Raw genomic sequence first — 24,779 nt, forward strand, 5'->3', positions numbered from 1 at the left:
GCTCCAGAAACTACTGGAGGCAATTAAATATTGCAAATGGGACACGTTTTCATACAAGCGGACTACAAAACGGCAGAGGACGAGCTGAGGACCAGACAAGGAGATCTGGTCAGGCCTCCGCTACAGCTCTGTGCTCACTTGTTTTACTATATTTATTTATTAATTATGTAACCCCGGCCCTTCACCTGTCTCATGGCAGTTCACAGCATAAAAATGCAGGATAAAAACACAAAATACATACTAAAACCCAAGAACAATACAAACCAGCAGCCGCCACAAGCACCCATTGTTCTCACCACCTGGTGAGACCTGCTGTTCTCACAATTTAAAGGAATTTCAAAGGAAAACTTAAGATTTTCAAGTCTGCACAATGTATAAGAAAAAAGCTGGAAAAATGGACACAAACTAAAGACGGGGATAGCTTTTATCAAAATATCTAAAAACCTAGCCAAATATGTTAAGGGAACGGCAGCTTCTTGGAGTTTATACTAAAGGGCTTAGATCAGGTATCAAGAAATAACATGATATCAATTTGTATAAGAATGTATACACTGCATTATTATTTTTTTGTCCCTTATACACCTATTTGTTCTTTTGCCCACCCTCACTTCCCCCTTTTCTTCTCTGTATCACTTTCTTTATAACTTAAATCCTTCCGATAAAATATTAACATTAAATTGGGGGGGGGGTATCGAGAAATGTTTCCTAACCCCGAGAGAGACTGAATATATTGTCAAGCGGGCAGCAGAATTCCTTTCCATGAGCCCTTGCTTCCTTTTCCACATTTCAAGAGGCAGAGAGAAGAAGGAGAAGGAGAAGAGGAGTTTGGATTTGATATCCCGCTTTATCACTACCCTAGGTAGTGTCAAAGCGGCTAACAATCTCCTTTCCCTTCCTCTCCTACAACAAACACTCTGTGAGGTGAGTGAGGCTGAGAGACTTCAGAGAAGTGTGACTGGCCCAAGGTCACCCAGCAGCTGCATGTGGAGGAGTGGAGACGCGAACCCGGTTCCCCAGATTACGAGTCTATCGCTCTTAACCACTACACCACACTGGCTGTGGCTCCGCCCTAGCACCACCCTCCCAACTCTTGCCTCCAACAGAAGGATTGCAGGAAGCGAGCAACTGTCCCCCGAATTGTGGAGTCTCTGAGGAACCCTGCTTGCTCCCGCCTCCTCCCACCCACCAGACAGCGCCTGCCCCAAAGGCCCCACTCCGTCCGCAGCAGACTCACGTGTCTCCGTTCTCGTCCTGAGAGGCAGCCAGGTGCCTCTGCACAGCTAGCAGCATCCGTGGGTCAGCCGTGACTGCGTAGTCAAGAAGAGCCCGGGAGCTGCGCCGAGCCAGCATCAGCATCCACGAGCTGCACTCCTGAGCTAGGGGGGACAGGGAAAAGGCACTGTGTGATTGCAACCCTCTGCCGGCGGCCAAACTGGACATCTTGCACTCGGTCACTGTGCATGAATCCCCCTGGACACATCACCGCCCTTGCCAAGCTTTGCCCTACTAGGGCAGAGGTTGGGGGGCCCCACAGGGTCCAGATGCGACCCTCCAGGTCTCTCCTATTGGGACCCACACCTTCCTGCTCCACCCCCTTTTGCTGCTTTTGCCTGGGTGGAACGTGCTCTTAGCATCCGATAATGTGTCTTACTTGTCTGGACAGAGAATGTGTGTGCAGAAAACCGCCTTTCGCGAGGCTGCAGTGCAACCTACTGATACAGAAGGTGGGAGTCTCTCTGCCCACTTTTTCCTCTGCCCATCGTGTGCCCACTACCCCTCAAAATGGATGCTCATGGAGGAACACACCCCACCCTGGCTGAAAATAGTTCTCCCCATCCCTGCAACAGGGGAAGGTCACAGGTCCGTGGTAGAGCACATGGCTTTTACAAGCAGACATTCCCAGATTAATTAATTAAGTGTGGAACTTAAAAGTCGATGGCGCTTGGAGGATGAAGAGTGCCCACCCCCCACCCCGGCTATGTGCACATGCCAGAGTCCTACAGCTTGTAGCACCATCGGTTTGGCTCCTGGGGGAGCAGGGAAGGAAGGAGAAGAGATGGGCCACTGTGGCTATGGCTGTCGGAACCGGGGGATTAAAAGCCAGCTGGCTCGGTCCCAGCTGGAGCATCTCCCCTCTCAGCCTTGCCGCTGTGGAGATCAATCAGCGCACTCTCCTGCTGGGTCTGCAGCAGCCACTCGTAGTAGTCCTGGCGCAACTTCTTCAAGGTCTTGCTCCGTGCACTGCTCTGGTTCGCCAGAAGCGGCTTAGTCATGTTGGCCACATGACCCAGAAGCTGTACGCCGGCTCCCTTGGCTAATAAAGTGAGATGAGCGCCGCAACCCCAGAGTCGGTCACGACTGGACCTAATGATCAGGGGTCCCTTTACCTTTACCTGCATCCTTTGAGGTTAAATCTTGGACCTCTTGGAAGCTTGAAGGTTCCCAAACCTTCTCTAAGTTACTAACAACAGCTGTTTTAGCAAACTCATCAGCATACCTCTTAGGTGGTTTGCCCTTTGTGGCTCTTTCATATAGAATGTGTATATTTCATTCTATATATGGATTTAGAGAACTCTCCAGCACGTAAACTGCTTCCAAAACGCCTCTTAACTCCAGACTACTTTGGACAGCACTCGTCTCACAGACATACCATGCTGCAGCAGCTCTGCGTAGCGCTTTTCCTCCGTGGAGATCCGGCTCCCATCTTCTAATGTTTGCTGCTCCCCCTCTTCCGGCTTGGAAGTTCCTGGCATGTGGATGCCCCTCCCTCCTTGGTAGTTGCCCATCGGGTAGGTGCCAGAGAGGTAGATGCTGCTGTTGCTGCAAGAGCTGTATCCTGCCGAGTGCCAAGGATTCCCAGCTGGGGTAGGCAGGCGTATACACACAACAGAGAGATAGAGAGAGGTTTCTATATTAGCCCAGTTGTGCTCACAGGGTTGGGCGACGCGTGGCTAAGTTTCAGGAGCCCTCGATAAACATTTCAGATTTCTAGCAAAAGGAACCCATCCCTCCCCTGGAAGTCTAGTGGAAAAGCAGGGGAGAGAAGGGGAGAAGAAAGAGAGAGGGGTGGGAGAGGGGGTGGTCCCAACCACGTCCGGTTATGTCCAGCATGCAAGCCCCCTATGCACAGTTCGCAAATTGTAGCTGTTGGAAAGCAGAAGGGGGACAAGCCCCAATAAGTCAGATCTGCACTTCTGCACTGCTTCATCACCAGCTGAGCAAAGACACGGCAGTAGCTCCCAAGCCAGTAACGCACGGGCAAAATCACCGCTCAACCTAGGACTTTCAGATATCACATTTGAAACCGGCACTGTTCAGTTTACTGCAGGAGAGTTTGTGAGCTTGTATTCTAGTCGTCAGCGGCGACTAGACTTTGCTCCCCGCTTTGCAACCCAGAAACCTTGATCTGCGGCACGTTCTCCTTTAAAAATAGAAACCAGCCCCCTGGGCATGCTCAGCTCAGTGCTTACTAATTCTGCAACATCTGACACGCCTGCCATTTGTTCTGCAGAGCCTTGTTATCCTGACCCCCTTTCTCTGCGCTGAAGACAAGCTAGTAAATTAAAATAATGACTCCATCAGAGGGCTGCCTGCTTCAAGAGTGCGTGGTTTTGTCTTTGGAAAATCACGGGGAAAGGTGTAAAGTGAATGGTAATTAGCAGTTTCCACTTGCTGCAGGAATTGGAACTGCCTCAACAAATTGCATTGGAAGATCAGCCTTCTCTGTGTGTGTGTGTGTGTCTAATTAATCAAACTACTCTGCGCTCTTTTAGCAATTCCACCCCATGAATTGTCCAGAATCGCTCACAGCCGTCAGCAGCAGTGGCTCACTTAAAGCGAGAGATACGTTTCATATCAAAGAATGTTGTGGAACTGAGCTACAGTAGCATCCCCTCCCTCAACCCTTTAGCGAGATGGGGACTCGCTGTAGCTCAGTGGCTAGAGCTTCTATTTTGCATGCATTACACACCAAGTCCAGTCACCAGCATGTCCCGGTAGGGCTGGGAGAGACTTGCCTGAATTCCTGGCAAGTTGCTGTCAGTGCAACTGCAGGCAACACTAAGCTAGGTGGACAAATAGTCCTAAGGCAGCTTCTTACGGTCCTAACCTGCCTTACCATTACACCAAAGTGCCTATGCAGATTCTCTGTTTTATCTCTAAGCCAACACATAGAAGATGTTTATCACATGAAGTACAGAATGAGAGGACGTGCTACACCAGGAGAACAAGTGTAAACCAAATAATATGGCTAATCAGAAGGAAAGACGACAGGCCATCACTAAAGGTGCTTAGGCTAAATCAGTGTTTCCCCAACTTGGGTCTTCGGTGGGTTTTGGACTACAGTTCCCATCATCCCTAGCTAACAGGACCAGTGGTCAGGGATGATGGGAGCTGTAGTCCAAAAACAGCTGGAGACCCAACCTGGGGAAACACTGGGCTAAATAATGGAGACTCCTTTCTTTAAAAAAGCACCAGACAGATGAAAAAAGGTGTAAAGGGAGGGGGGTCAGGAAATCACAGAAGAGCTAAAGAAATCCTTTGCCCCTGCTTACATGTCAGATGATGTTGGGGAGAGACCCACAACCGAACCCATTTATTTTTGCACCCAAGACATCCATGCAAAGGATGCGCCTATCGACGTTTTATAAACTGACAGCTTAAAACTCAGCTTCCCATGGTCAGGTGGCCTTTACCCCCAAGGAGCTCCAGGGGTAGTTGGCTTCCTATAAGAGTGGAAGATGCTCAGGGTTCCAAAACTATTGCAACGAAAAGCCTTCAATCTCAAAACTAGGAGGCCGCCTAAAGAGCAAGGCATTCCAAACTCCCCAAGCCTCCGTCAACAAAGAGCAACGTTTACCTCCGCCAGAACCAAATCCGCCGGCTCCACCCCCAGCGCCTCCCATGGGCGAGCCGCCCCCAAAGTGCTGAGGGAACTGGGGCAAGGTCTTCTTCCTCTTCCTCTCCACTTCTTCCTTATCTGCAACCAAGGACACAAGAGGAGAGTCGTCAAAGACAAGGTCCTGCGCTGGCACTGGACAAACAGAAGTAGCAAGATACTTCTTGGTACAAGCTCCCTGTACCTTCCACCACCGGGTAGTAGGTAAACTGCTTGGAGTCACTCACGTCACCCCCTCGCTTGCGCTTCAGCTGAAGGAAGACGGTGACCGGGCGCTCGATCTTGGTCTTGTGGTAGGGCGGCGTGCGGAACACAATGGCGTACTGCAAGGACACAAAGTGTGGACACCTGAATAGGGCTTAAGTGGCAACCCAGCTCTGACTGATTCAGAGTCAATACGTATCATAACGTAAAGAACTTAACTACTGCCATGGGTTAAAGGAGAATCAAAAGCAGAGTTAGATGTCATAAGCACACAGAGAAAAGTGAGCTCCAAACTGACAGGCTCCCTCCTATACACAGCGGTTTGATAGAGAGATACTCTTGCAGCACCTGACAGATTAATTCCCATGAGGCAGAGCAGCAAAATATTAGGAATATGGGAAACTGCCTTCCACTCTGTCTTATTCAGTATCGTCTACACTGACTGGCAGGGACGCGGGTGGCGCTGTGGGTAAAAGCCTCAGCGCCTAGGGCTTGCCGATCGAAAGGTCGGCGGTTTGAATCCCCGCGGCGGGGTGCGCTCCCACTGCTCGGTCCCAGCGCCTGCCAACCTAGCAGTTCGAAAGCACCCCCGGGTGCAAGTAGATAAATAGGGACCGCTTACCAGCGGGAAGGTAAACGGCGTTTCCGTGTGCTGCGCTGGCTCGCCAGATGCAGCTTTGTCACACTGGCCACGTGACCCGGAAGTGTCTCCGGACAGCGCTGGCCCCCGGCCTCTTGAGTGAGATGGGCGCACAACCCCAGAGTCTGTCAAGACTGGCCCGTACGGGCAGGGGTACCTTTACCTTTACCTTTTACACTGACTGGCAGCTGCTTCCAGGGTATCTGGGAGAAGTTTCTAGCCCTACCTAGAGACACCAGGGATTGAACCCACTGCATAGAAGGCCACTGAGCTACAGCCGCTGCCCTGTTAAGTATTAACTCTTCTAAAAACCCGCCAGCCAGGAGGAGAACCATCACAATGCAGTGCCCAAAAATAGCTCAGCAGGATTTCACGAGCCTACGATATTGAACAGAGCTGAGGCGTCCAGGGAAATATATCTCTAGAAATGGATCATCAACTAGGACAACTGCTGCAGCTTATTCTGCATCTTGGCCCCAAGTCCTAACTGATGTGTCTGAAGAAATCAGTTTCGTCCATGCATCCCCTGCAGCCGCCAAGTCACTCACCTCGCCCAGGAATAGCAATGAAAATGGGCAAGTAGTTTCCTGGTTCACGACCTAAAGTAAGTCGCACAACCTTGCAGAATATAGTTTTATCACCCTCCAAGCTTTATTGGAAGAAAAACCCAGTTTCCCAGGACTTGCATTCACTGGACACGAGAGGCGAGCAAACCAGGGAAAGGAGATGGGCTTTCCAAAGATCTTGCGAAGCTCATCAGGTTTAAGAGGTGACAACAATCCAAAAGCATATGCTTCGGACCAATGTAATACTGGCAGAACCTCTCATTTTCCCCAGGCAGATGACACCCCAAGAACACACTTACAATCCTTAAATTCCCATGCACACAAAACTTGGTGGTCTTTTACCTGTCTTTTAGCCTGGTGCCACACGGAATGCTACACAACCTTGACATCTCAGCCTGACAAGAGATTTGCTCTGCAAGACTGATCTTTTGAGTGGGACCCAAGCCTCCCACGACCCAACCGGTACCTGTTTATGTACATCTGTAGGGGAGAAGTCCCCAAAGGCCTGCCAGCCATTCTCATCGTCTTCATAAAACCGCACCTCAATATCATCTGGAGGAGGAAGAAAAAAGTTATTTCCCTTGTGAGAAAGCACCAGCCCACCCTGTCTCAGGTCCCAGGCATCTGAACTAGCACAGGGTCTCATTTATTAAGGTCTTCTCTCTCTCCACACACAATACATTCTCAGTGCATGCAATCAATACCACTATGTGACCACAGTCCAGCCCTCTAGAGCAGGTATCCCCGAACTCAGCCCTCCAGCTGTTTTGGGACTACAACTCCCATCACCCCTAGCTAACAGGACCAGTGGTCAGGGATGGGAATTGTAGTCCCAAAACAGCTGGAGGGCAGAGTTCGGGGATGCCTGCTCTAGAGCATCATTTTCTCCCTTTCCCAAGCCATTTTCAGGCCACAAGTCTCCTCCGCAGCCACATGGGGTCTTTCTTCATTCCTTTTCCTTGTGCTAATGAAGAGCCCTCCGAGGCCCGATTTACAAAGGGACCGTCTGCCTTGAAAAGCAATGTTTACACTTGCTTCTTCTGAAGCAACTCCGCCAGAAACGCAACAAGTTGTCCTGTTCCATTCTAACAAATTTATTTACTTTTCGCAATCCTATTTTCTAGGGTTGTAACTGGGCTCCCTGGGACCTTAAGATGAAAGGGCAGGTAAGAAAGTGCATAAACAAACTAACAAAATACATATATATCTGTATTTGGAAAATCCTAGCCAAGTGAAGTAGACTTGAGAACAAAAAAACATCCAATACAACCGGGTCAGAATTTGGTCTCCATCCAGATTTCTGAAGAATGTTTAACAGGAGTACAAGGAATCAAGCTCTTAAGACTCACAGGCATAATTGGACAAGGTACTTCAAACCTTTTTAAGCCTGTGGGCAAATACGGATTTTTGAACGGATGTTGTGAGAACATCCTTTTCGGGTCACTTCTGTTCCTCCAGATCAACACCCCCAGCCCAGCCCACAGAAAAGGACCGTGTGCACAGGCTTTTTTCCCAATGGATCTGAGTAAAAGTGAGATCCAGCAGAATCAATCCAAGCCTTCAAAAGCATGCGGAGTTGAAATAATAAGTGTGCCACTGCTCTTGGAAAATCTTCCGAGAGAAACCATCCTCATAACCTCACGACCAAGGAGGCAGTGGCCTCCTGGGTGCCCAGAAAGGACCTCAAGTCACCTTGTTGGCAACCCCGTCTGATGCTTCCTAATGTTCAAGAACTCGGACGCCACTCCCCCCAAAACATCAACAAATGAAAGATAAGGAAATAAGGGGAATAAGGGACAGCACTCACCTTTCTGGACTTTATCACACAGCAGGTAAACTTCATCCCCGCCTCGCACGGAGCCAGCTGTCTTGTCCATTCTTGAGATCTTCAGGTTGGAAGCCCCGGGGGATTCTGAAGAGCAAGGAAAAGGCAGAGCTGTGTAAATGAGATCCAGGTGGCTGGAGAGATGCGTTTTTGTATGTAATCATGTGTACAAATGTAAGAAAAAGGACTCCATAAGAGAGCCACATTATTGCAAGCCAAATGTGTGCCTAGAGGTTCACTAATTTTGGCTAGCCTCGGCAGCCCATTAGTTTTTGCGATTACCATCAATCCTCCCCTCTCAAGTACTCTAGCCATGCACCCAGAGGGTTCAGGGAAGAAATGTGTCAGTCTTTCCATTTGTGTGAAGCTATGGAGACTGAGGAGGAGGAGGGACCTCCAAAATGTGGTGCAGAGAGAGATTCAACTCTCTTCCATGTTCTGTGCAATGCAAGGAGATTTTGGTAGAAGGCCTTACTACATGCTCAGACAGGAAGTGATTTATGGCTACTACTTGCCACCTGGTGGCCATAGTTTGTGGTGTCTCCCATACAGCCCAGTTCCCCGCGCCCCACCTGAGCATCGTAAGCTCTCCAGCACAAATGTGAAGACTTGAAATTAGTGTTCTACAAAGTCTGTAAGACCCAAAATATCAACAATCAGGTCCTGTGGAAAAAGGATGACATACTCCTCTCAACAGATGTGTCGACCTTGAGGCCTAAATGCAGCTGTGGTGGTCTTCCCAATATCAGAGATCACGCTGAAGACAGGAGTTCCAGGATTAAAAAAAACCCGTGGTAAGTTGTGTGCCTTTGTTTGACCCTTTTACATGGTTTTGTATGTATTGTGGCATTTTACGCATTGTGACTTGTTGTTCTTTTTTTTATTGCTAACGGTTTAGTAATTATTTATTGTAATTGATAAGAGCGTTAAGCAGGGGTAGGCAACCTAAGGCCCGTGGGCCAGATGCGGCCCAATTGCCTTCTCAATCCAGCCCACGGACGGTCCAGGAATCAGCGTGTTTTTACATGAGTAGAATGTGTCCTTTTATTTAAAATGCATCTCTGGGTTATTTGTGGGGCCTGCCTGGTGTTTTTACATGAGCAGAATGTATGCTTTTATTTAAAATGCATCTCTGGGTTATTTGTGGGGCATAGGAATTCATTTTCCCCCCAAAATATAGTCCGGCCAACCACATGGTCTGAGGGATGGTGGACCGGCCTGCAGCTAAAAAAGGTTGCTGACCTCTGGCATTAAGAATTTATGTTTAATTACGGTTTGCTGATATTTAATTTCATTGTGCACCATTATATTCTAATGGATTACTGAGCGTTGCTTTATTTGAAGTAAGTTGTTTATTTTAACGTTATGTATGCATTATGACTTTTTTGTGCTGGATCAGCTTGTTACAAGGTGTGTGCATGATTTCTGTCATCTCTTCAGCTTGCAAACCGCCTTCCGTATAGTAATATAGAAAGGAGGTATACAAATAAAAAGTGAAATGAAAGCCTGTTGCTGCGAGCCAGCTGAACATAAGCAGCTGGATGAGGTCAAAGCCCCACCCAGCCCAGCAAGGTAAAAAGGTAAAGGTAAAGGACCACTGGACGGTTAAGTCCAGTCAAAGGGAACTATGGGGTTGCGGCACTCGTCTCTCTTTCAGGCCGAGGGAGCCGGCGTTTGTCCACAGACAGCTTTCCAGGTCATGCGGCCAGCATGACTAAACCGCTTCTAGTGCAACGGGACACCATGACGGAAACCAGAGCGCACAGAAACGCCGTTTACCTTCCCACCACAGCAGTACCTATTTATCTACTTGCACTGGCATGCTTTCAAATGCTAGGTTGGCAGGAGCTGGGACAGAACGATGGGCGCTCACTCAGTCACAGGGATTTGAACCGCCAACCTCCCGATCAGCAAGCCCAAGAGGCTCAGTGGTTTGGACCATACTGTTGCTAACCAGATGCCGATGTTCAAAACCTGGCCAAGCAGTAGACACAGTGGCAGATGCTTGCTCCATGGCTCTCCTCCAAACAAGGGTGAAACCCCAACTGAGGTAAGTCCACAGACCAAGAGAGAAGACTTACTGCTGTCATGGATAGGGTCTGAGATAACCGGCTTCAGCGCCAGGCTGAAGTTCCCACTGCTGTCACGAAGGTAGGCGCTGAATCGCAGCCGGACAATGCTGAGGTCCATTGTTTTCTTCAGCTCCTTAGCCTCTTGCTCAATCTCCTCTTCTTCAGATTCTGCCAAAGTAGATGCTGAATTATGCACCTGGCAAACAAGGGCTACTATATCCACGAACCCGGGGGTCCTATACCCCACGTCTTAAGTGTAGCCTTCCCTACCAAAGGCAAGAGGTCATCTCATAATGTCTCTGAAGGACAACAAATACCCCATCCCTGCTGTATGGACTGCCTTTGAAAATAATGCCATCTGTGATGATGGGATCTGTCCAGCCTGGGCACCAAAGGGTTTTTTGAAAGATATGTTTGAACAGGCCCGGCTTAATGGTCCTCTTGCTTAGGGCCAGGCGATATCTGGTATTAAACATCACAATATATCACCAACTAAACATTGGAATATACTGATATATCACAATGTCAGAAATAAGGATGGAGCTATGTAGAGGCATTAGATGGCTTCAGTTTTTCCCATTATTTTTGCCTAGCACACATACATATAATGCTTCGCGATATATTGCCAAGTCAAAAATTATGAAACAGGTATCACAATATGGACTTCAAACCGGTTTGGGGCTATATGTCAATATATGACCCAGCCCTACTCTTGCTATCAGAGTAACTATTAATGAGGCAGAATGCTCTTGGTGATTTGCAAATGCATGTCATGTATACAATTTCTGCTTACCATATGAACCAACAGCTGGAAGAGAATTTTTTTTTTATCTACCGTATTTTTCGCTCTGTAAGACGCACATTTTCCCCTCCAAAAATTAAGAGGAAATGTGTGCGCGGCTTATGGAGCAAACGCAGGCTCATTGGCTTCAGCGATAGCAATGCGAAGCCTCCGAAGCACAGTGGGAGCGCTCCCACCATGCTCCGGAGGCTTCGCATTGCTTTCACTGAAGCCTGGAGAGCACACTGACCCCTCTCGCACTCCAGGCTTCAAAGATAGCCGCCTGAAGCCTCTGGAGCGCAGCGGGAGCTCCCACTGCGCTCCGGAGGCTTCGGGTTCCTTTCGCTGAAGGGTAGGTGCCCCTTCAGCTAAGCGGGAGGAGAAGTGGAAGGGGCTCTGTGCAGAGAGGGGGAGATTTTATTTTTTTCTTGTTCTCCCCCTCTAAAATAAGGTGCGTCCTATGGTTGGGTGTGTCTTATAGAGTGAAAAATACGGTACATGGCACTAAGACTCCTGCAGCAATTGCTGTGTGTTCTCTCCTATCCCGGGGGCCCCCGGTGAGCTTTCCCCACACTCTACTAAAAGACATGGCTTCTTGGAAGTGGCTCCCATGTGGCAGGATGGGGGTTGAAGTCTGTCGTTGTCGGCAAGCGGAAAGCCAATTACCTAATGTTTGCATAGTGCCTTGAGTTTCTGAAGTGCTCCTACCATCCTTGAATCCTTGCAATAACTGCGCGTAAGAGAGGTCAGAACCACGATCTCCAAATTGCAGGTTGGAGATCCAAGGTCAAGAAATTGCAACTGGCCCAAAGGCACCTACAAAGTTTACAGCAGAGGCAAAGATCTGAACCCAGAATTTCTGGGATCCTGCACCTTTACTGGGTTGATAACTGTGCAGGAAACTAGTTTACAAATTATATCGAAAAGATACAAAAGTCCACATTATACCGGGCATACTGAGAAAAGCGGAATTGAGTTGGTTAGAGAGTTATGTCAGTCAACCCCTTATAATAGCTTCTGGTGTCTCAAACAAAACCTTGGGGGCCACCGCAAGGGCGACCCTGACTTGCTTTTGGACCATTACACCCTGGAAAAACACTTGAACAAGTTGTCCCATTTTAATTAAACCCATGTGAGCGAGTCTTCCACTGGAAGCACAAAGCTCCCACTAGGGCCACTGAAGAGCCCAGCTTCTAGAAAGTCATACTTCAATGCTGGCCCCTATTTTAAGGGGCAATCTTACAGAAAGCAAAGAAGAAAGGAACATTACACAAGCTCGAATGCAATGTTTGTTCCCAGGTTTCAAGCCCAAGGGCCTGGCAATAGAAAGGGAAGCTCGTGCTAAGCTCCAGCAAGCCATTCCTCTCACATGCTGTGTTCTGTTCTCAACCCTGTTCTGCTCTGCTCTTTCACCACTCTCCTCTCCCTAATTTCAGTCTTCCCCTTTCCTGTACAGGTAAAGGTAAAGGGACCCCTGACCATTAGGTCCAGTCGTGACCGACTCTGGGGTTGCAGCGCTCATCTCGCTTTATTGGCTGAGGGAGCCGGCGTACAGCTTCCGGGTCATGTGGCCAGCATGACTAAGCTGCTTCTGGCGAACCAGAGCAGCACACGGAAACGCCATTTACCTTCCTGCTGGAGTGGTACCTATTTATCTACTTGCACTGGTGTGCTTTCGAACTGCTAGGTGGGCAGGAGCAGGGACCGAGCAACGGGAGATCACCCTGTCGCGGGGATTCGAACCACCGACCTTCTGATCGGCAAGAGGCTCTGTGGTTTAACCCACAGCACCACCCGCGTTCCTCCCCTTTCCTGTACCTTGCCCCTATTAGGTACACCAGATTTCAAGGCCCCCCCCCATACCCCAGAAAGGGGTGATTTTGAGTTAAAGGGCCTTCCTTCCAATTCCAGACTTAGTGGGAAGGATCAGATTCTGGCCACCCTATAGAGGGCAATGCCTTCTACACATGCTCAGAGGCACAGTTCTGCATGGAAACCCAAAATCCTTTAAAGTCAGGTGCATAGACTCATTGTCACTTGGATAGCTCGGTTGGTTAGAGTGTGGTGCTGATAACGCCAAGGTTGCAGGTTCGATCCCCATATGGGATAGCTGCATATTCCTGCATTGCAAGGGTTTGGACTAGTTGACCCGCAGGGTGGCTTCCAACTCTACAATTCTAATTCTGTGACTGCTGTCTTGGGGAAGCCAGGCACATCCAAAACCTCAGTCATGTTTTGTAAACTAAGAATGCTATTAAGAGGAAAATTGTGTGAAGCTTCTTGTCACTGGCAAGTACCATATTTTTTGCTCTATAAGACTCACTTTTTCCCCTCCTAAAAAGTAAGGGTAAATGTGTGTGCGTCTTATGGAGCGAATGCAGACTGCGCAGCTATCCCAGAAGCCAGAACAGCAAGAGGGATCGCTGCTTTCACTGCGCAGCGATTCCCTCTTGCTGTTCTGGCGTCTGAGATTCAGAATATTTTTTTTCTTGTTTTCCTCCTCCAAAAATTAGGTGCATCTTGTGGTCTGGTGTGTCTTATAGAGCGAAAAATACGGTTACTCTTTTTCATTCATACTTAACCGCTGTCTGCCATGCTAACACTTTACACCAATTAACGTTGCACATTTCAAGTGAGAAACATGGTACGAATCTTGCTCCTCTAGTCCCAGAGTGAACTGGGACTGATCCAGTATTCCAAATCAGTTACAGAACCTCAACACATACACCCCAAATAGTTTAACAGGTAGAGGGGCAGACAGTTCCTAGCAAACCACTCCCCAGATGTTTCCTTCCCAGTTCAAGGTCACCTGTCAGAGACTGCACTCTGGTCCGCAACTTCTGCTTCTTCAGCTTGTCCCGGATGACCTCCATCATGTTTTTCTTGGTCACATGGAGCACACCCAGGTTGTTAAATCTGAGAAAGGACAAATCAACACCTCATGTCAGCGAAAGTGCCTAGTTGGGCAGCGATGCACCCAAGAACAAGAGCAGAAGATCCCAGTCACCACTACTGGGGCTGAACACGTCTTGAAAATATGGAAGACAAAAAGAACAGATAACAAGAGGTCAGAATAAAAACAACTTATTGAACTTCCCATGTTAATATAAGGTAAAAAGTAAAGAAGCCAGCATTTGTCCACAGAAAGCTTTTCTGGGTCATGTAGCGAGCAGGCCTAAACAGCTTCTGGTGCATGGAACACCGTGACGAGTGCCACAGCCCATGGAAACGCCGTTTACCTTCCCGCAGCAATGGTACCTATTTATCTACTCACACTGGTATGCTTTCAAACTGCTAGGTTGGCAGGAACTGGGACAAAGCAATGGGAGCTCTCCTGTGTTAATAAAGAGGCATGACAAATAAACAAGAGGCGGTCATGCTGTTGTGCATGTAGAATCAATTAACCGCAATGAAATCTAAAATGCATCAGCTTTTCTCTTTTGCTCTTCTAAAACAAATGGAAGAAGCTACGGAGTACTGTACTTTGCTTGCTCTAAATTCTGTAGGCCTACTGTGCAGTGAAAACAAACAGTGCAAGTAAACATCTACCTGGTCAAATCTCCATTTCAAGTTTGGATTTCGTGGGTTTTTTTGCTGGATCTGGATAAACAATATTGACATCAAGATCTGACTAAAACCCATGAACCTATCTATTTTAGAGCATCAGCAGCTAGGTAAATGATCGGAAGAAACAGCAAAATGTATCCACTGGGCTGCCATGACTACAGTATTGAACATTCCTTCTCCTCAACATTAGGACAATGTCCTGGGAAGGGTGACCCCACCTATCAATCTCTGGAGCAAGGGTTTTTGACCGTCCTGTCTTCATCACTAAGGGGACAAAGCCACCTCCCAGTCAGGCCCAGTTCACCAATAATAATAATAATAATAATAATAATTTATTATTTGTACCCCGCCCATCTGGCTGGGATTCCCCAGCCACTCTGGGCGGCTTCCACAAAGACCAAAAATATACTAAGATGTCACACATTAAAAACTTCCCTGAACAGGGCTGCCTTAAGATGTCTTCTGAAAGTCAGATAGTTGTTTATTTCCTTGACATCTGATGGGAGGGTGTTCCACAGGGTGGGTGCCACTACCAAGAAGGCCCTCTGCCTGGTTCCCTGTAGCTTTGCTTCTCGCAATGAGGGAACCGCCAGAAGGCCCTCGGAGCTGGACCTCAGCGTCCAGGCAGAACGATGGGGGTGGAGACACTCCTTCAGGTATACTGGGCCGAGGCCATTTAGGGCTTTAAAGGTCAACACCAACACTTTGAATTGTGCTCGGAAAATGAGAAAAATGAGGCCCTTCCTCATCTGCCACTCAACTCAGCCTTCTTCTATTTTTAGTGTTTCACTACTGCCAACACGGCAGCAGAGCAGCAGTGCCTCTTCCCCTCCTCTCTGCCTTATTCTGAGGGAAGGAAGCGGTTAGGCATTCTTTAAGAAAATATAAAGAACTGAGGAAGGGCCTCCTTCTCTTCCTCCGAACAAGGAAGGGAGATGCCCTGCTGCATTGGCAGCCAATAAGGATTGAAAACAACAGAAAGGGGGCTGCAGGGGGGGGGCTGCAGTGTTAATTCTGCTGCAAGGCCATATCCTGCACCAGTCTAGAAAAGCTGAAATCATTAATGGGTGGAAGAGCAGGGAAACTTTCTCAGTAGCATCCAACCAGTTCATTTACAAAACTCAGTTCTGGCACCTCTCAGGTGCCATTATAAGAGAACAAGCAAGGTGTTCATGGTGAATTCTGGCACCTGAGGGAATTTTAGAAAATTAGCAGTGGAAGAAAGTGAAATAAACACAAAACAATATGGGATGGGAGTCTTCCACCCATTGACAGGGCTCACAGTGTAGCTCCTCAATAACACACACACACAAACTTAGCTTACTCGCAAACAAAGCCCTCCATGAGCCAGCCAAACACAGCCAAAGGTCAGGTGCTTAATGGGACTCATGCAAGCAGGTTCAAGAGAGACAAGAGTTCAAACAGAGTAACGTTTCCACACAGGAAATCTGTGCACTGTTGAGAAAGTGCTGGGCACGATTCAAAGGGAAGACGTGGACATGCTGAAGATTAAACCCAGGACACTGAAAAATGCCATGGATGATTGATCTGCCTAGACAAAGGCCTCAATCCAGACTTGACTGAAGGAAAGAATTTGATTTATGGATGCTTTGAAGGCATTATTTACATGGGCTCAACACCAAATACATTCTCAATGGGGTAGTGCCACCAAGTGCAAAGTCCTCTTCCTCGTCTCCTTCCCCCACACCTCTGTTAAGGATGATGATTTAATTCCTGAAATGGGAATGTTTACTTATGTTAAATTACTGTGTAGTTTTAACATGGGGTTTTCCCTTTTGCAGTAGCTCTCGTGATTGGCTGGCTGTGAGTCACACGAGAGAGGCATTCTGTTGTGTTGTGACTGTTATTCCAGCAACTGTCATTTTTAACTGCTTTCTGCTCTCTGTGTGTGGAGAATGGCTGCTGAGAGACTTCTCAGGATACCGCTGAGGACAATGTTGTGTCAGTCTGATCTGTCCGAAGTGAAACAGACAGAGGAAGATCTCTAAATGTTACTAAGGAGAAACCTGTGCAGAAGCTCTCTATAAGAAAGTGAATAAGCATGAGGTTGTGAATACATTCTTTTCAGTTAATGTAAGTAAAGTTCTCTTTGAATGTGAAGAGTTTGGACAATGTATAGTCATTACAATGAAGTTATCACCTAGAAGAGTTAGCTTCCTAGTTACTACTCTTACTTTGCATTTGAACAATATATTTTCCCATAGGAAAGGAAAAGAAAGGCACCCGTCCGAGTCTGGGGGAGCAAGGGGGGGAATCTGAAGAGCAACAATAGGGCCAATAGCTCTAGAGCCAAAAAACCACTCTACCCTCCTGACAAAAGTCAGTTAAGAATTGGGAAAGGATTCTTAACCACTGGAATTGTGGAGATGTGATGGTCAGCTAGACTTGCCTCCAGAAATTGATAGGCAAACTTACTCTTCACAGCATATCCTCCTCCTCTGAGAAAGAACAATTCTGTTTTATGCTTGCATTAAACTCATCAAATTTATCTTACAATCAAGAAAAGTGCAACAAAAAATAAGAAAACTAATTAAGACATCAGAGCCTAATGGTGACATAAGGCTCAGCCATCTGGTTCTGAGAGCATGCTGTGGTCTAGAAGTTGCCAGTTCAACCGCCAGCTAAGTCCAGGAAGAGGAAATGCTCTCGATATTTTATACTGCAATAAATGACTGTTCCAAAATTCCTAACTAATTGGTTGTGTGCAATATTTGGCCAGTCTACAATATCCAGCTGTACAGTGGTACCTCAGTTCTCGAACATCTCTGTTGACAAACATTTTGGAACCCGAACACCGAAAACCCAGAAGTACCGTATTTTTCGCTCTGTAAGACACACTTTTCCCCTCCTAAAAAGTAAGGGGAAATGTGTGTGTGTGTTATGGAGCGGAGGCAGGGGGGAGGCAGGCAGGAAAAGCCCCCAAAAGCCGCACACAAGTTCCGCACGGCTCTTGCGGGCTTTTCCTCACGAGGGAGAAGGGACTGACGCGGCCAGTCAGTCCCTTCTCTCCCTTGTAGAAAAGCCCGCAGGAGCCATGTGCTCCTTAAAGTGCGTGCGGCTCCTGTGGGCTTTTGCGGGAGGTGGGGGTATTGCCATAGCCACGCGCAGCCTCTCCCTGCCAGAGAGGTTGCGCGCTGCTATGGCAGAAGCCAAGACAGCGAGCGGGATGGATCCCGCTCACTGTCTTGACTTCCTCTTTAGCCGCGCGCAACCTCTCCAGCCGGGAGAGGCTGCGCGGGGCTCAAGAAGCCATAGCCGCACGCAGTCTCTCCCGGGGCTCTTTGGGGCTGGGGGGGACCCGGCAGCCCCAAGAAGCTCGCGGAGCAGCGGGAAGGCTGCGCGCCTTTCTGCTGCTCCCGGACCTGCTCTTTGGGGCTGGCGGTGGACTTCCCCCGGCTAGCCCCAAAGAGCAGGTTGAAAGGAACCTGAAGCCTCCGGAGAGCAGCAGGAACTCCCACTGTTCTTCGGAGGCTTCGGGTTGCCTTCACTGAAGCCTGGAGAGCGAGAGGGGTCGGTGCGCTCTCCAGCTTTCCAAGGTAGCTGCCTGAAGGCGACTGAATGCACCTTGAACGGCACCTTGTTTTAGAGGGGGAGAACAAGAAAAAAATAATTCTCCCCCTCTCTGTGCAGCACCTCCTGCCGCTTCATTGAAGGGGTGCTGGGCAAAGAGGGGGAGAATTTTTTTCTCTTGTTCTCCCCCTCTAAAACAAGGTGCGTCCTATGGTCGGGTGCATCCTATAGAGCGAAAAATACGGTAAATGCTTCCATTTTCAAACACACCTTGGAAGTTGAACAGCTTCTGCTGTGTATTTTTCAATTTTCTCAATTGAATTTGCTGATTGTTTTGCGCCTTGGTTTTCTAACGTTTCGGAACACAAACGGTCTTCCAGAACAGATTATGTTCAAGACCCAAGGTATTGTGAGGTAAGTGCCATTTCTTTCAAGAAACGCTTAGCTCTAGCTCGACAGAGCCAAAAATATAGTCAGAATTCTGCTTTTTACAAAATCAGAATTTTACAAAAAAGCATTACTATCTACAACTCCCCACCCGCCAGCTCATACGTACTGTGCCGTCATGTCCTTGGGGCCCACAGTTACAATGCAATTGCCGGCTTCGTTGCACTGCTTTCCCACGAGGCTGTGGGCATGCACCTGCGGAGGGTCAGTATGAGTCACCAGGTCCACTTCTATCCTAGCCATCCCGAAATAATTGGAGATCTGGAAATGAAAAAGAAGAACACGGAAGTCCAAATGATTAGAGTCCAGCCGCAGAGAGGACAATTGTTTGTAACACGTACTTTTAGGCCTATGGATCAGTTTTTCTCCCCAGAATTCCCATCAGCAATATTACTGGGTTAATTTGAAACCAGAGTAAGCCATAGTTTCGCATTGTGAAAATGGATTTCGCCTCAACCCGGGCTCGTACATTCCCACCCCAACCCCCGGCCAGCCTCCTTCAACACAGCTGCAAGGAATGTGGAAGCTTCCATTTTATTTTATTTTTTAACTGCAACTTGCTGCTTCATCCAAATACAGTGGTACCTCGTGTTACGGACGGGATCCGTTCTGGAGGCCCGTCCGTAACGTGAAATGCCCACAACTCAAAGTGCTGCATCTGTGCAGCCACACGGTGCGATTTAGCACTTCTGCGCAGGCGCAAGCGGCAAAACCCAGAAGTAACCGGTGCCAGTACGTCCGGGTTGCCGCAGGACATAACGCGAAAAGACGCAACGTGAAGCGGACGCAGCACAAGGTATGACTGTAGAAATAACTACTTAAATCTTCACCACTGATAGCAGAAGGGCAACTTCAAGCCACGGTTTATGAAGCGGGGTCGTTTTTGCTAGCCACAGTTAAGATTAATTGGTTCAGGGCTCAAACATGCTATGCTATGAATAATCCAAAGTGGAAGTGGAAGTTTCCAATCTCCTCACAGAGAGGGACAGCACCCAAGTCAGGGAAGATGGTAGGCTCATTCTTGTAATCTAAGCCACAGTTTAGCATTATGCCAGAACACAGCCACGATTTACCTAGCACAAAGCCATTTTCAAGGTATAGCTTCTTGAAAGCAACCATCAACTGCCCAACAAAGCCCTGGGTAAAAATTTCAGGACAGGCCCCTGACTCAGTGCGGAAATAAGTAACAAAAGTAAGTTTACTAGTCAGGTGCAAACTCTAAGAGTCATCTCTAAAGGGACTCTGCATTACAGCCAGATTTCACAATCACAATTTCAAATTATTAAATGTTGGAAGTTTAAATTTTAAAATGCAGATTGCAGCCAGATACAGATAAAATAAGGTAGGCAATGCAATTGTAGCCAAAGCAATTCATTTTCTGTTATTACAAAGAAAAAAACATTGGTGCAGGATTTGGGTTTCTTCACAACAAAGCCTGACTGTACTTTGTGTACACCTCAAACAGGACTCAAACAGGACTCCCTTTTTTTTTGTCTAAAAGAAATGGGACTCACACAAACATAGCACAAATTATCTCCAAAGACTACAGTCAGCTTTTCTTTCCGCTGCCACAGATCCCGACATAGGCAACCTTACACAAAATGAATCTTTACACTTTAAGTAGCCATCAAAAAGCCAATGCACTCAGGAGTTATAGAATAAATAAATAATGATAATAATGTCACCAATCAATGGCATCTCAACAACATGAGCACTCCGTGCTGCTCTAGTAACCGCACAGAACTGAAAAACTAGAAAAAAGACAAAATAGTTTACTTATAAAGAAGGGGTTAGACAAATGTTAAAAGGAAGGCAGAAGAGTGGATTAGACTAACTAGATAGGGAATGGTTGTTTACTTCTTTTTAACATCTGAAATCGATTTCACCACACTAATGTTGAACAAGAGCTTTAACTCCTATCTATTGCAATTGTTTATTTTTTCCCCATCCAGTAACACTTGGGAAAATTTGCCCCGCAAAATAAAGGCTGCTGCAGCAACAAAGTTATGAGAAAAACCAGGGGGAGCTGTGGAAAATCATTAACACCTTCATTTAGCAATGCATCCTAAAACGGACCGCTCAGGTACACTAGTCAATCTGTGAAGCTCAAGGAAACTCCAATTGACAAGCCTGAAGCTAAAAAATAAAACAAAACTGGCTATTTACCTGAAATTCAATCCCACAGCTGTTTGCTGCTTCTAGGTATCTGCTGCCCCTTCACAACGCTGCAATCTTGCAACTGGCAACACCCACTGTGCCACCTCATGCCATTAAGAAACACTGCTGTTCTCCTTCCACATTTGTTCCCAATGCAGATCTTTATTTCCCCCTCCCCTTGTTCCTGAGGTAGATCTTCACCCACGCCTTCTTCCCTCGCAGGGGAGAGCAGCCGCCATTTTGTCGTCCATCTCAGGTGCCCAATGGTCTTGGGCCGACCCTGGCCCTCCAGCTGCGCTGGTTGGGGTTGCTCAAATACAACTTCCATCAACGCCAGGAGGACAGCAGGTCTCGACTCAGTAACCGTACATTGGCCCAGTCACTAGTCCTTCAGGACTCCTCAAACTGTCAATTTCCTTCCCAATAATAAGGCGCAGCTCCTCTCACTCGCAGCCCCTGTGCCGTTTGGCCTTGTGCTTTTCCCCCCATCTTCCTGGCCTCTGCCACCTTTTTGTTCCCTCACATCAGGCCCAGATTAAAGCAACTGGGTGCCTTTGACTAAGAGACTTTGGGAGGCCCAAACTCAACAGCACCTGATCATGAGAAACGAAAGCTTGTTCTCTTTTTTACTGTTCCATGGACTGCAAGAAGATCAAACCAATCCATTCTGAAGGAAATCAGCCCTGAGTGCTCACTGGAAGGACAGATCCTGAAGCTGAGGCTCCAATACTTTGGCCACCTCATGAGAAGAGAAGACTCCCTGGAAAAGACCCTGATGTTGGGAAAGATGGAGGGCACAAGGAGAAGGGGATGACAGAGGATGAGATGGTTGGACAGTGTGCTTGATTGTACCAGCATGAGTTTGACCAAACTGCGGGAGGCAGTGGATGACAGGAGTGCCTGGCGTGCTCTGGTCCATGGGGTCACAAAGAGCCGGACACGACTAAACAACAACAAAAGCAACTGGGCCTAGTCAGGCATAGGCAAACTCGACCCTCCAGATGTTTTGAGACTACAATTCCCATCAACCCTGACCACTGGCCCTGTTAACTAGGGATGGTGGGAGCTGTAGTCCCAAAATATCTGGAGGGTCGAGTTTGCCTATGCCTAGCCTAGAGAGTAAACTCTGCCTTCCTTCCCCCACAAAAAATGGCAAGAGACCAAAGCCCCACTAGATTATGAAGCCCTGGGCTGCAGTATGTAAATCCAGCACTGCCTCACATCCTTGCTTTTCATGTCCTTGCCTGCTTTGCACAGCTGAAGGGAAACTGAGCAATCATCAGCCTCTCCAGCGCTCACTTCCTTCATGGCACACAGACATTCCTGATATTAAGTACTATGAAGTTTTAATGCCTTCTCATTAAGTCCCTTCTTTCCCCAATTCTCCATCTCCTCTTCCTTCTTCCTCAAGCCTCACCCTCCACTAAAAGCCTTCCCGTCAGATGACTCAACCCATCCGCTCTACACTCTTTGCCTCTGGGGTCTCTTCACAACTTACTCCCAGTGACTCAACCTTGCCCCCAATGTTTAATTCCATTGATTAAAATCAAAGATTTTTTAAAATTTAATAAAAACACACCAGATTTTTTTAAAAATCAGATTTTTTGTATTTAAATTGGATCTTTAAAATAAAATGCTTTTGGAGGAAAAATCATTCTAAAGATAGTTTTCTATTTATGTTACACTACAGTCCAAAGGCTATTCATCAGGAAATAAGGATTTGTTTTAAGTTTTTCATGTGTGCTAAAACTCCGTCTAAGTTTTTTTTTTTAATTGTTTAACCGCATCAGTTAACAAACATGGATACATATGCTATAATGTTATTGTTTTAGTTAAATAAATTGTTTAAATTGTTTTAAAGTAAATGATTGTTTTTCTCCTTCCAATAAAGTACAGCAGAAAAGTTGTCCGAATATAAACAGTTAACTTATTAAACCTCACAATAATTTCATAATTATCTGTCTGTGTATTTCTAACAGTATAACCAAATCAGTATATTTTTATATAACTGTAAAAACTACTCTGAAAATTCCAAAAATGAAACCTCCATCCGGTTGTAAATATTAAGATTATACCAGCAAGAATGAGTCTTTCTGTAATAAAATGATTTAAATCAAGTCTTACTGACTAGTGATTACATTTAATCCACCCTGATTCAAGCTAAATGGAAGTGCTCCATTCCTTCACAGGAGCTGGACGGCAAAACATCTTTGATCCCTAAGCAACTAAGCACCTCAGCTCCTCAGCCAAGCAGCCAACAAGAGCAAGGTGATATTTTCACAACACCTGCAAGGTATAATGATGCAAAATGTGTCCTAAAGCGCAGGTAGATGAAGACTGCAAACAAAGTACAGTGGTACCTCGGGTTACATACGCTTCAGGTTACATACGCTTCTGGTTATACATTCCGCTAACCTAGAAATAGTGCTTCAGGTTAAGAACTTTGCTTCAGGATAAGAACAGAAATCGTGCTCCAGTGGCGCCCCATTAGCTAAAGTGGTGCTTCAGGTTAAGAACAGTTTCAGGTTAAGTACAGACCTCCAGAACGAATTAAGTACTTAACCCGAGGTACCACTGTTATTTCATTGGCACTTTGTACTCTTCCCAAAGCAACAGATGCCCATCTGCTAGTCAAAAAGGTTATCCTAAGTGGGAATACCAGTGGCCAATGAGAGTATGGCTGTTCTTAAAAAAAAAAATCATTCAAAGATGTTCAAATATAACCAAATACCGATTAAACCATCTGACGTGCTCACCTTCAGACAGTTTAATCAATATTTGGCTGGGCTATATTTCAATACACTGAATCTAACAAAAGGGCACAATATGAATGGACTCTCCGTGCCCTATGGCAAAAAGACAGATATTGACAACCTGGGGAAAATAAAGCAGCTCCCTGGACTCGACTGGACTGAATATATGTCCAAACTCGCTACACATGAACAAGTTGCATACAAACGGAGACTTGCCATGGACAAATTCAACAATATTTCAAATTCATTTTATAAATACTGTACAGTATTAGGTTAAGGTCTGGTTAACCACAATGTTTTTTTTTTGGGGGGGGGGGTAATGTATACAATTTTGTTGTTGTTCTGCTTTCTACATGGGTACCATTTCTTCTTTTGGTGTCTTATCTTACTCTTATGTACTTTTTATCTTGCAATGAAGAATATACATTTTTTTAAAAAACTATCTCATGCTCACCTTAACTGTGGGGTAAGTCTTATGTCCCTTCTCACTAGATGCTCCAGGCAGCCCTCCATGCGAGGGACCTTCACAGCCATATCGGAATCGGAAACCTCGCTGCGGAAAACAAAGACATCCCATTACATGGCCAGTTACACCAAACCAAGCCATTGGGGAAAGTGTGCTTGCAACAGCATATACTGTATTTTTTGCTCTATAGGACACACTTTTTCCCCTCCAAAAATGAAGGAGAAACGTGTGTGCGTCCTATGGAGCGAATGCAGGGGGGAGGCAGACAGGAAAAGCCTCCAAAAGCCGCATACAAGCTCCACGCGGCTCTTGCGGGCTTTTCCTCAGGAGGGAGGACAGATGCGGCCAGTCTCTTTAGCCGCACGCTACCTCTCCAGCCGGGAGAGGGTGCGTGGGGCTAAAGAAGCCATAGCCACGGGCTTCCCCGGCAGCCTCAAGAAGCTCGCGGAGCAGCAGGAAGGCTTTGTGCCTTTCCGCTGCTCCCCGACCTACTCTTTGGGGCTCGAGGTGGGCTTCCCCCCGCCAGCCCCAAAGAGCAGGTCGAAAGGAACCTGAAGCCTGGAGAGCAAGAGGGGTCGGTGCGCACTGACCCCTCTCGCTCTCCAGGCTTCCAAGGTAGCCACCTGAAGGCGACTGAACGCACCTTGAACGGCACCTTGTTTTAGAGGGGGAGAACAAGGGGGGGGGGAAATTCTCCCCCTCTCTGCGCAGCGCCTCCTGCCACTTCGCTGAGGGGGCGCTGGGCAAAGAGGGGGAGATTTTTTTTTTTCTTGTTCTCCCCCTCTAAAACAAGGTGCGTCCTATGGTCCGGTGTGTCCTATAGAGCGAAAAATACGGTACATAGCTGGGGCAACTCAGTTCAGTGACAAATGA

General features: G+C 47.2%; 1 protein-coding gene across 1 annotated transcript in view; it reads right to left on the reverse strand.

Moving 5' to 3' along the window:
• Positions 1-24,779, reverse strand: part of NFKB2 (nuclear factor kappa B subunit 2) — an 83,268-nt gene that overhangs the window by 7,854 nt on the left and 50,635 nt on the right. Inside the window, exons 8-17 of the mRNA XM_081864265.1 lie at positions 23,895-23,993; positions 18,640-18,791; positions 13,795-13,901; positions 10,214-10,372; positions 8,115-8,219; positions 6,774-6,859; positions 5,082-5,220; positions 4,859-4,978; positions 2,651-2,860; positions 1,234-1,376 (exon numbers count right to left, since the gene is read on the reverse strand). Of these exons, the coding sequence (XP_081720391.1) occupies positions 1,234-1,376; positions 2,651-2,860; positions 4,859-4,978; positions 5,082-5,220; positions 6,774-6,859; positions 8,115-8,219; positions 10,214-10,372; positions 13,795-13,901; positions 18,640-18,791; positions 23,895-23,993 (1,320 nt within the window). The remainder of the gene's footprint in view (positions 1-1,233; positions 1,377-2,650; positions 2,861-4,858; positions 4,979-5,081; positions 5,221-6,773; positions 6,860-8,114; positions 8,220-10,213; positions 10,373-13,794; positions 13,902-18,639; positions 18,792-23,894; positions 23,994-24,779) is intronic.

This window comes from Podarcis erhardii (genome assembly GCF_964252035.2).
Source record: "Podarcis erhardii genome assembly, chromosome: 5".
NCBI classification, from domain to species: domain Eukaryota; kingdom Metazoa; phylum Chordata; class Lepidosauria; order Squamata; family Lacertidae; genus Podarcis; species Podarcis erhardii.